Here is a 12,455-nt window from a genome sequence, read left to right on the forward strand (position 1 = left end):
TGCTCTTAAGGACCGGAACTGCCAAAATGGGCTTTTGCCAAAAACGGAGCAAAAAGTGTTTTGGGTGTAATAAACTCTGCTTACAGTTGTTACTAACAAAGAGATAAACCAGCAGTGGGATAAGAACCCTGCTTCATTTAGTAATATCCTGAGAACTACATTGGGTACATAAGCAAAGGCTTGACCTGCATCTCTTACTGTACTAGTTATGTTTTAATTTCCCATGTTAACACACAGAGTCTCTCTCACCAGCCTTTGACAATTACCTGATCTAAGGTCTTTTTCTGTGAACTTATTTTTCTAGTGGACACAAGATTCTACTTGGTTGGTATTCAAGAGTTGCCAGCCCATAAACAACAAATATACTATGCAATTAACAGTTTTTATGAAGAGCTGCCTGTGCTACCTGTAATGAGAAACAGCCTGCAGTCAGTGTAGCAGGTGTTAAAACAACCAACCAGCAAAAAACCCACCCCACTGCCCCAAATTTAAAAAAATAAAAGGCATATTAGGAGCCATTGTTACATTTTAATAGTGTATCCCTAGGCTCTAATTTTGTGGGTGTCTCGTGTACTGAAATGCTTTCTGTTTTAGAGCTCTTAGGGGGATCTCATCCTGAAAATTACTTGACATTCTAAAAACGTTAGCGTGGTTTCTCATTAGTCCTTGTGTAATCCCTTATAAAACGTGTAGCCTTTTATACAGATCTAAAAACAGCACAATACATGAAGCAATATAGCCAAGATACACACAAATACAATTACACAAAGATGTTGAACTGGTGAACTTCAAAGGGCTCGTGACTCATACAAATGAGGTATGCAAAGAGGAGGCAGAGTCCTGAGGAACTGCTGCAGAGCCTCATTAGCACTGGGACCAAATTGGGCCGATTGTAGGAACTGATGCATCAACTGCCTCTGGAGAGATCTGCAGATAGCACAAAACCCACCCACAGTGAAATGCCAGTCAAGTAGCAACTGAAGGAACAGTCACAGCTTTCACTAAATATTTGAGGACGTGGGATAAACAACATGATTATTTGGTGAAAAGCCCTTGAAAGAAAGATACTGGAATTAATGTTCTGAATTGTATCAGGAGAGAAATCAGCTATTGTGTACGTGAGTCCTGCAGATGCCACAGCCTCTCAAAGCTCACAGATGTTGAGATGTCTGCATTACTACTTCATCTCATGGCATTTGACGAAGCGGATTTATCAGAGCAAAAAACATTGTTACACTACTGATAAATAGGTTGCTCTGACTTAAGTTAAAAAGAGGAGATGCCAGTCTGGCCCAAAGGCTTCCACCCTGAACAGCCAAGTTTCCTGCATGTCTCTTATGAATTCAAGCCCACCTGTTCTGGGGCAGCTGACTGAGTACACAAGGCAGAAAGTACACATTTGTTGAACACCTGGAATGTCTTTCTAGGTCTAGATGGTGAAGGAGTTCCTCAGTGAAACAACAGCAAAGGCATATGACAGTGTATTTTCTCTCTCACGTCAGTATTGCAGTCTGAAAGGAGGTGACTTCTCCATGCTTGGAAGAGTAAAATGCATCTGCACTGTCTCTTGTACTGCCCTCTCTTAAAATTTGACAGCTAAAAGCTGTGTTGCACCCAGCATTGCCTTGGAGGTTCTTACACATGCTGACCTGAATTTGCCTGGGCTGTGCACATCGGTTTTGATGGAGTTCACAGCATATTCTGGCCTGTATGTTCCACACCACACCTAGACAGGGAAGAAAGAAAAGCATTGGTTAGCCATAACATTGTCCATGAGGAGATCTTTTGGTGTTTACTATGAAATATTTAATGTCAGGAGTATACATTTCACATTAGAACACAGAGGAAAAAAAGTATATTTTGTTTTTTTTAAAAAAATTATACTGTTGTCCTCAGACAAGGGCACTTGGGCACAAGAAACTGTCTACCAGACTTACTTGGGGCTGAATTAATTTAGTTGGGGAAGATAAAAATTGCCTAACAAGACTTTATTTTCACTTCGTAGTGAACACTGCTCAGCGTAGCAACTCTGCCAGCTCTTAGGAAAGCTGTGAAAGCCAGCCCACTCCTTCTGACTTACTGTTAAACTGTAACTTCAAGTGATTTTCAGAGCCTTCAGTCAAGAAGGCATAAAATACCTGTGCGAAGTTCAGAAAAAACAGCTGCTTATGGTTCATTTCCAGACCAGGAAGCAGTTTTTCTTTTCCGTGCTTTTTCACAAAGTTTTCATAGGCCTGTAGAATGAGGTAAGCAGAAATGGTTTCAACTGCAAGCCCAGACAGCCAAAATAAAATTATAAAAGGAGGAACATGGTTCTTTGATTTAATTAATCATGGACTGCTTTGGCCATCCATCTCACCAGTAGCCACCTTTAAGCAGAAGGTGACAGGGCCATTTCTGAGTTCTGTGATACCAGTGGCCTGGCTGAATCACATTCATTTTCTCATAGAATGGGCCTTACGTTACTGTTTTACAACAGGTTTAGGGAAGCTGCCCAAAATATATTGGAATAAATGGTAGGAGAAACAGGCTTAAAGAGGCAATTTATTGTAGCGAAAAGAAGTCAAAGCTAATGGAACCATTTCAGCAAGATGGGCACAGCCAAATAAGATTTTTGCATAGCTATGCATCTTTTTACAGGGGAAAAAATAAGAAAGCAAAGGAGAAGAGTTGTTTTGTGAAATGCAGTACCTAAAGAGTCAGCACTACTCTTTGGCAAGCTTTACAATAATTAATGGATTTCATTCCACTGGATTGTTACCTATTAACCTAGAAAACCCTTTCACAGGGTTAATTAATGGCTACATGAAGCAAGGTTGTTCTGTGTTAGAACACCTGAATGTGTTCTGTAGTGGAAGTGACAGTGGGATTCTCTGCCATCAGCAGAGGGGGGTGCAGGGAGGCCCCAGCACACCCTCTGCTCACCAGCCTGCAGACCAGGCTGGACGTTCACCTGCAGCAGCTCTGTCTGTGCAGCCTCTGTGGGCCAGCAACTGCCTGTGATCCTCAGCATGGGGGGAACAGCCATGAGGAAAGACATGCTGCTGTGCTGCTTCCTCGGGCACAGTCCCTAAACAAGTGTCCCTGAGGTGTCTCACAGGATTTGATTCCCTGTGCCTGGATCCCTGGCTAAGTGGCTGGGCTGGGCAGCCAGCCTGCCTCTGCTCAAGGAGGTACACATAATCCCCAAGACAATCAAGATACGATCAGAGGATTCATTCTTCTCCTGTTTATTCATCTTTCCCTCTTCTCCTTTCCATTAGACTTGAGAGATATGGGATAAAAAGCTTCAGCTGTGGCAAAAAATCCCTCTTCTCTCTGATTCTATAGAACACACATATTTGCTGTCTTGTTTACAGTTTGTTTTCCTCTCCAATGTTTATCACACAGATGTATTTAGTATTGCCAGTAAAATAACACACTGATTGCAAGATAAACTTTCCCTTTGTCAATGAAGAGTTTGAGGATCCAGTTCTAGTAACCCCAAACTGATTCTGCAGGGAGAAGAAATTAATTTTATCAATTACCTGAGGTTGCATTATGAAAAGTAGATTTTTTGGTTTGTTTCTGTTCTTTAAAAAAAAAAATAATGCAGAAGACTTTAAAACCTTTTCATAGTTAGAACAGCTGCTTTCATCTTTCTTATGAAGACCGTGTGTCAAACAATTTGTTAGCGTGTCATTATTGAGAGAAAGATGCTGGCAAATTGGAATGTATTGACTGAAGTCAGTGCCAAGCTACTGCATGATGAAAGTCAATCAACTGCACAAGTGCAAGTTGAGGAGTGAGCAGTTAACAGGTCTGGAAGTTTTAGTGGATAACAAACTGAGCAAGAGCCAACAGTGCCACAGTACTGCAAAACAGGCAAGTGTCACACTGGGGTGTATAAACAGGAGCCTTTTATTTAAGATACATGAAGTCATCCTTCTACTCTCCTTGGCACTGGCCAGGTCTCAGCTGGAGCACTCTGTCCAGTTCTGGGCACTGCACTTCAAGAAAGATGTAGACCAACTGGAGAGAGTCCAGAAGAAAGCAGCAAGAATGAGTAGAGGTCTAGCAAACATGACCTATGAGGAAAGATTGAAAGCACTAGGTTTGTTTAGTCTAAAGAAGAGAAGTCTGGGCCTTAAGTATGTAGCAGTCTTCAAATACATAAAAGGCCACAGAGAAGAAATGCAGAGATTGCTCTGGTTCCTCTGCTGGAAGGGAAGGCATGGTGGGGCTCCAGGCATGGCTGCCTCCAAGCTGCAGCAGGGAGGCAGTGGGGCTCCTCTTACAGTACATTTGGATGACACAGAAATGGTGGATTTTACCTGCTAGGAGGAGGGTAGACTAGGTAACCTCTCAGGATGCCTTCTGGACTTTTTTGTTATTTCTATCATGTCATAATAATGATGGATATCTAATTTTTTTGGGGTTATACTTTTGACCTTCTGATTTTTCTCTGGCTACTCCATTCCTTTCAGAAAAAGTATCCCCCTTCCTGGGTTTGTACTGCCTTGTTTTGTTAAATGCACAAACATTCCAGTTTGAGGATCAGACTAACTTAATATGCCACACTGATGCTTCTTTTAGGCTTCCTAATAATTCTTTAAATTCTCACTAGTAATGGTATTTGCCCTCAAAATGTGTATTTCTAGTTCCATAAGTGTTGGTGATGGTTTTGTTGCAGAAGCTGTGATGGTAACGTTGAGAAGTGTGAGTTGTCCCACACATCCCAGCAGGCACTTCGTTGAGCAATGACAGCAGTCCAGTTGTCAAGTGCTGAATATTTTTCCTTGAACCAAGGTTTTAGGGAAAATCATGTTGTTATTATTATCATGTTAGTAACTCATATTATTAAGGCCTGCAACCATCAGATTTGCAAGTAACAAGAAAAGGTCACAGAGAAGCTGACTTGCTCCTCACCTCTCAACTAACATTCACAAAGAGAAGACCTCTGCTTCTTTTAGTTTCAGTTTCTAATTTGGCCAATCTAAGGAGTTAGATATCTATTTCTGGAAGAGAATGACAGGAAATCCAAAAAGCTTACACACACTGCCATGGAAAGCTTAGCAGAAGGATGTCACTGACATCTTTGGGACCCAAGTCACACACAAGTACAAGATGAAATTTTGAAGTTTTTTGAAGAGTTAATAGTGTTCCATGAAGGCAGAGACTGTTGATGGGCTTAGAAGAAAGTCATTCTGTCCCTCCTTCCTGGCATAAAAAAGCTGGTGAAGACAGACAGGTAGCCAGAGGCAGACAGCTGCTTAGGATAACCAGCTTAGCAAGGGGATGGTCCAAGTGTGATTCATTAAATATTTTCATTCTATAAACCTGTTATTCACAAAAGGAAAAAAAACACCAAAAACAAACAGAAAGAAATCAGCTGAAAAAAAATACACTAGAAACAGATAATATGTATCCTGAAATAATTACTAGAACTAAAGATCTAAAACAGCTGGTTGGTGGTTTCAGACCCTGCCTGGGTGATGCAGTAGGTGTGGTCCTGTCCCTAACACAAGAATAATGCTGCTTCTTCAAAGGCTCTGAAATCAATTGTCTTAACCTCTGATGATTTCAGCTAAAATAGAAGAACAGATACTTCTTACCTTATATGCTTGTCTGATACCCCCATTATCAGCAATGTTTTCTCCTAGTGTGTTGATTCCACTCAGCTGTAAAATAGGAAAGTATAGTTTTTGTAAAATAAGAGCTTATCCAGGACCTGTAATGACAAACTCCGCATTTTTCATTCTTTAAAGGCAAGAGTTCCCTTAAAACCTGAAATGCTAGCAGAAGATGATGTTAACAGCTCTGCAAAGCCTTTGCCTCCCTTGTCTCAAAATCCATATGGATACTGCTGTTTTCCCTAATTCTCTTCCTTCCCCTAGAGGCAACTTTCTAGGTTCCTGTATGTCTTTTACCCAGATTTGCTGAAGTTTAGTCACTGTTAATTTATTCTTCCAGTTTTCTCCATGTCTTGAACTCTCAACTTCTTACTGCAGTTCCAGTCAGAGGAATGGGCAGAACCTGTCCATGTAGTCTATAAGACAAGTTAAAATCCAAACTCCAAATAGTTGAAATTACCAGATAACAGACATCAGCAAATCTGCTAGAAAGTATTTTACTGTCTATTAGGCAAGTTGGGTAGTTCTTTGGTAGCAAGAGACACAGGGATACCTGTTTAGCTGCTGTAGCCTTTGTAAGTCAGTGAAGTATTGCTAAAGATGCTGAAGCTTTGGCAATGGAGAATGTGTAATTTTATTTTTAAAAAATTGTATTTTCAACCTCTGGCCCAAGTCTGGGACAGTAAAATCCCTACACAGGAGGGTGGGTGAGCTGTGGAGATGCTTCAGCTGTGTCTATGTGATGAAGGCTGGGTTGTGCACAGGAGACAGAGCAGGGCACCCCAGGTGAGGTGCTGTGAAATGCTGTGTTACCTACATGGGGCTCTCTCCTTCCTGGGGCAGTTCTGCAGCTTGGTAGAACAGGACAGGGCTCCTGCTCAGTGTCAGTAATGATAATATCACCATCACTTGTTTGGGTGAGTTACTGCAATATTGATCTTGGGACAGAGAACAGACCTGATCCTCAAGCTGTTCTTGTGAGATTAGGGCTTCCAGACATGGACACTACACTGAATGCCTGATTCCCACTTTGGGGAAATGAGGTTCAAACGTCCACATTTTCTTTTCCTGTTCCTTTGTGGAATTAAAAGAAGAGCCTTTGTGGTCCCAAAAAGGCTTCTAGGGCAAAGGCATCTGGGACTGCCACTCATTCAGAACAGAAATCTTGCCTCTTTCAGAACAGTCAAGGTAGGTGTGGAGTTCTTACCACTATCTTGAATTTTAAGAACCTCTTCTACTTTTTTTTCTTTTTGGTGTAGGGCTGACAGTGTTGGCCACAAGCCAAGACAGTATTCACATGCACAGGGGTTTGCACATTTAGGACAAAAGACTTTCTGCTTCCTTATTAAAAATACCCTGGGTAGTAACAGATCAACGTGACATACGTGCTGTCCACCTGCCAGGTCCCAGGAGAAGTTTCCATACTGGTACACCATACACTGGGATAGCTCTTTAAAATTCCGTGCTGATTCTTCAGTCCACCAGTCTACGAGGTCTCCATTCTCATTAAAATTTCTGCCTGCAATAACATGTCACCAGAACATGTACAGAGGAAGAGGTTTTCAATGCAGTAAGGAAAGCAGCAAGTGAGTGTAGTCACTCCTACAAAAACATCTCTGTAACGAGGCAGTCATACAGAGGATGCTTTATTATTTTACTTTTTTTTTTTTCTTTGTTAAGAGGGCTGAATTTCGGTGGAAAAGAAAAACCAATTCAGACTGAATCAGAAGATGGGATTAAGGCTCTCTTAGGAAGCTTGGAATGGTTCTGACCTGTGACTCAATGCTGGATTGGTCACAGTGTGGGTCTAGAAACACACGAGGTGTCTGGGCATCAGGTCTAATGGCAGACTCTTGGGCTCACCCCTGTGCCAGCCTAGTGACACAACCTGCTCACAAGTGTGTGTAGATTATGGTGGGTTTTGATGTAGCCTTTGGGCTACAAGTGACCAGCAGCTCCATTAAAAGCCCTCATGTGCTGCAGGCTACAACCTGGGCTGGTGCTGCGGCCTAGCAGCTGCAGCAGTGTCTGTGGGATTCTTTGGATTGCACTTTTGGGAGTCATCATGGGGGACAATACTGTAAAGCCTCAGTAATCCAGATTTGGTTTTATACATGGAAACTTCATTTTATCTGCACCCTGGAATGATTAAGCACTAAAGCACATAAAATATTCTGTGAACTGTAAGTTTTGTAACTAGAAAATTGGTGCCTTACCATTGTCATCAAAACCATGTGTGATTTCATGACCAATGACCATGCCTATGCCACCATAATTCAGAGATTTGGGCTGAGATGCACTGAAGAAAGGGGGCTGCAAAATGCCAGCAGGGAAGACTGTAAAAAAACACAGAACACAGTTAAGGCCTTGCCTCATTATCCTCTGTGCACAGTGTGAACAGACCATGTTTATGGGCTTCAACCAAAGTCACGCTGTGCCCTCAGATTTACCAGCAACAAGAAGTGAACTGAGACATGGGAACTGCTGTAGGATAGTAGAACAGATCAGCAGGATCACTCCTTTACCCTCTCAAGTCTGGGGGAAAGGAAAATAGCTCTTCAGACGCTTGCAAAATCATGATCAGCTTTTACTTTGTTACTATTTTGTTTTGCAGAAAAGCGTTTTACTTTTCCAATTTACAGCACTTAGCATCCTCTGGCTCCTGTATCATTATTAAATAAACCTCACAACATCATGACAAGTGGGAGGGTGTTCCCCTAGAAGAATAAATTATTTTAACATTGCCTTCACCACAAATCAATCTGAGAGAGGGGAATTTATTCTTCCCCTGAAAATACCAGTAACTCCTACTAGAATCAACAAAAATAGGCCAAATGAGAGAACTGCAACAAAGTGGTTCTTTTCACCCATTTCTGTGCTCATTTTTCTATGCTTTTAAGAAACAAATTAGTAAGAAGAAATCGTGTTGCAATTGTGATCTTTTTATAAATGAAGAATTAAAAAAAATGTATAAAATATCCAGTTCATTTTCATTTTTCCAACACAAAAGAAGCAGAAATAAGTGACACATCGGACAGTGAACTTGAAGTCATCTGGCAGACTTTAAATCTTAATAACAGTCATTAAGGATGCCTCAAAATTCCTTAAACTTTTCTTAAAGCCATATGTAAAAGAATGTGTGTTAGGATTTTGCATTTAAGGTAGCTATCGGTTAAGACCTGCAATTTAAATGGGCCTACTTAAAGAAATACTAATATGAAGGTCTTATGTGCTGGGTTCAGAATTTTAAGTGCTAAAGGTAACACAGCTGGTGAGAGCTTTCCTGAGTAAACTTTGTATTTGGGGAAGTGCTGGTTTCATTAAGCTCCAAATATTTTGTTCCAATTGTCATTATTATTTCTACTTGGAGAAAGTGGTGACAGCACCATGTAGGGCTCCTGTCTGCTTGGACTGGAAGCAGCCCTGGAACAGTGACCATGTGCTCCAGGAGCAGTGACCCCACAAGTTTCTGGTCCCAAGCAGCATGGGACAAGTGTGCGTGGCACAGCTTATGTGCAGCTGGTTGCTGGAGTCTGTCTTCTGAGCACTGGATCTTACAGCTGCATTGGGGAAAGTGCTGGAAATGAGGAAATAGGAACTGAGAATAAGCTGGGCTTTGGACTAATATTTCAGCATCATCAAAGGCAGAACATTTATTGCTTTGATGAGATGACATTTGTTTTGGATTGGTCTCTCTGTTTGTTTTGGATTGGTCTCTCTGTAATTACCCTTCTGAAGAGCAGAGTGCTTCATAGAGCAAGGATGGGGCTCTGTGATGCTGGCCCACCACATGGAATGTCACGGGGTGCTGGGCAGGGAGGGCAGGGAGCTGGGTGTTCAGTACCCAGCAGGACAGCATCCTTCCCAAAGGCACACTGAGTGAGCTCATACAAAGGGCTTGTGAAGGGGCCAGGAGGGATGAAAGCCACGTGTACTCCAGGGCATGAAGCTCCAAACTTCCTTTCAGCCAGTGTTTCCTTCAGGTTAAAGTGGTGCTGTACTCACTGTTCATCCCTTAAAAAAAAAGTCTGGGGCCACCAAATCTACTTGGCCCTTAAACTTGTAGGCACCCCCCACTGCTAGTGTTTTCAGGCCTGAATCCCCAGCCTCCTTGCTCTGCACAAAAGCAGTTCAAAATACAAGGAGATGAAAAAACTATGAATTAAACCTCTGATTTTGCTGCACTGAGGCCCTTCTGCAACTCCCATAATATTAACATTGTTTAGCTTCTTGATTTTAAAAATACATACATATCTATGAGTAATTTGGCCATTAATCTGTATTGAGTTAATAAGTTGGTAAACCTTACCTATCTGATTTCTACTTGCTGAATAAAAAGCATTGACAACAGCAGCTCCACTTATCCACCTAGTAACAACAGAAGAATAAATGTTAGAATTTCAGTTCTTAATGGCAGAGCTAATGATTAGAAACTGAAGAACAGAATCACAGGATAATGGAGTTGGAAGGTACTTCTGGAGATTGTCAGGTCCAGTGCCCCAGTGTGCTCAGCTTCTCATTATGCATCAGACCCTCCAATCCCTTCATAATTTTAGTAGCCTTTTCCCTTCGTTATCCAAACTCATTAACAAAGATACTTAGGTTTTATTGCAGCATTGTACAGGCAACATTTCACAGATACAGAAACTAATGTCCAGAATCTGAGGTTATAATGGTATCTACACATCTGGGGAAAACAGAACATTTTTAAGACTTAGAAGGGTTTCTGCATCACTTCTCATTGTCATTTCTCCAGCTGTCTCAACCACAACATCTCAAACATCTGAGTATCAGATTAGAGGCTATTAACATTTTTTCCTTAAAACAGTTTCTTGAGGAATGAAGGTACATCCCAAGATCAGCAGGAGCCCTTGTGGCAGAGGCATGTCTGAGTACATTTCTGAAGTAAATTCCTGCTCATCCTCATTTAATTGTGTTTTCTTTGGCTCAGCAGTCTCTGAGCAAGAGAAACAAAATTCTCAGGGATGAAATTAATCTTTCAGATGAACTTAATTAAAAAGCTGCTCTCCAGGAGTCCACTTAATCCACTCTGGGAGCTAAAAGACCAGACTAAAATTAGTACTCCAGAACACCTAACCTGCTACACCATCTCCCGGTTTCTTTGCCCTACTTGCTAATGTAGGTCCAGTCTTTAAGAAACAAGCAATGCCCTCTTACCTGCCTCTTCGTGGAGGAAAAAGTGCAGAAGAAACATCATTAAGTCATCACTGATTACCCTCCAAGTACCTCCTCCCATGGAAACTGGATTAAAAACTATACACAGTATTTTTAAATACTTACTCCTCTTTGTCCACCTTTTCTCTAAGCTTTTTTAGCCTTTTCTTCTGAGTAAATACTAAGTTTTGAATAATGTTCTCAAAGTATTCTTCTTCTTTGAAGTTCAACTAAAAAGAAAGAGGGAAACATGCTTAGTGGTGATGCTGGTGATTTGCAGTAAAAGACACATGAATCTGGAAAATCTAGTCTTAAGCATGATGGTGGGGAGTTAGAACCAGATGATCTTTAAGGTCCCTCCAACCCAAACCATTCCCTGGTTCTATGATGAGGTAAGCAACACATTTTGAAGAGTATTTTTTGATGTACAGTTAGACCTTGGTTTGCACTGCTCTGCCACGACACAGAGTTGACTGTAGCTGGATGTATGTTGGTGGCTGTATAATTTTTTTTCAGAAAACTTTTTTTCCCCTCTTTATATACATTTTTTGAGTGGAGTTCAGCATTTGTTGGTTTTGACTCTATGCTCTAGGAGTTTCCCACTTGAAACCAGCAGCTACCAGCCTGGTAAACTGCAGTTCCACCTTGGAAAAAACACATGAATAAGGCACAAGTGATGTTTTAAAAAGCTTTGGTTATATGTCTACATATGTCTCATTAATACTTTGACTTCTAAGATATATACTGCCTGAACATACCTGTGTACTAAACACATTACTGGAGTTACAAATGAGCCTACAAGGTAGAAGAATATTGTGGTCACGTTTTGCAGTGAAAGAGCTCAGATGCTGTTTAAATTCTAAGTGTAGTCCAAGGCCACCCTTTAGGAACTAATTCCAATCCATGGATCCACAGGCACAGTCACCGAGTTGGGTGTACTTGCATCTGCTTCAGTGTTACAGCAGCCCGTGGCAGATGTGTAAATACTGAACAGCATTGCTCCATGTTCCATTATAGCATAATCCTTCTGGAATGTGTACATCCCCCTGAGATACCATCAGGACTTCTCACATCTGCACTGCATCAGCTGCACCACACGGGTTCAATACATCCCAGTGTCCACCTGTGCAGCCCAGCACAACACTGAGTGACTGTGCAGGTACAAACAGTGTGGCTTGGCTGGGAGGGCAAAACCACACTTGGATCTCTCCAAACCCTGTTCTAATTCCACTGCCTGCTGTGGACACTTACCTCCTGGTACTCACTGTTCAGCTTCTTGTCATCGGTCACAATCTCATCAGGGTAGCCAATCCTCTCTCTAATTGCTGTTGCCTAGGGGCAAGAGAATTTGATATCCACAGGAAATCCAGCCATGTTTTTAAATCAACCATAAATTGCATAATAAATGCAATATGGAAGCAACTGCAGAAAACCCAGAATGTTAATGATATACAGTTTTTGCTTACATTTTTGTATTCATTGAAAGCACTGTAGAGCTTGTGGTTAATTATGACAATGGAAAATTCTGGGAAGTTTGTTCTGTTCCTTCCTTCATATGTAAACTTAGAGAAATGTGCACAAGACAGCCAAATACATTTAAACTATGCCTTTGGTTTGAAAGGTTGGTTTAAGTAAATAGTAGAAATTCAGAAATATATAACATTTTAC

General features: G+C 41.3%; 1 protein-coding gene across 2 annotated transcripts in view; it reads right to left on the minus strand.

Moving 5' to 3' along the window:
- MME (membrane metalloendopeptidase) overlaps positions 1–12,455 on the minus strand; it is a 40,365-nt gene that overhangs the window by 2,591 nt on the left and 25,319 nt on the right. For both annotated transcript variants that reach the window (XM_051626673.1, XM_051626674.1), the window contains exons 15-22: positions 12,039–12,119; positions 10,914–11,017; positions 9,922–9,980; positions 7,829–7,948; positions 6,998–7,131; positions 5,595–5,660; positions 2,139–2,234; positions 1,650–1,726 (exon numbers count right to left, since the gene is read on the minus strand). In XM_051626673.1, coding sequence (XP_051482633.1) covers positions 1,650–1,726; positions 2,139–2,234; positions 5,595–5,660; positions 6,998–7,131; positions 7,829–7,948; positions 9,922–9,980; positions 10,914–11,017; positions 12,039–12,119 — 737 coding nt within the window. The remainder of the gene's footprint in view (positions 1–1,649; positions 1,727–2,138; positions 2,235–5,594; positions 5,661–6,997; positions 7,132–7,828; positions 7,949–9,921; positions 9,981–10,913; positions 11,018–12,038; positions 12,120–12,455) is intronic.

Source organism: Apus apus, chromosome 8 (assembly GCF_020740795.1).
Source record: "Apus apus isolate bApuApu2 chromosome 8, bApuApu2.pri.cur, whole genome shotgun sequence".
Classification (NCBI taxonomy): domain Eukaryota; kingdom Metazoa; phylum Chordata; class Aves; order Apodiformes; family Apodidae; genus Apus; species Apus apus.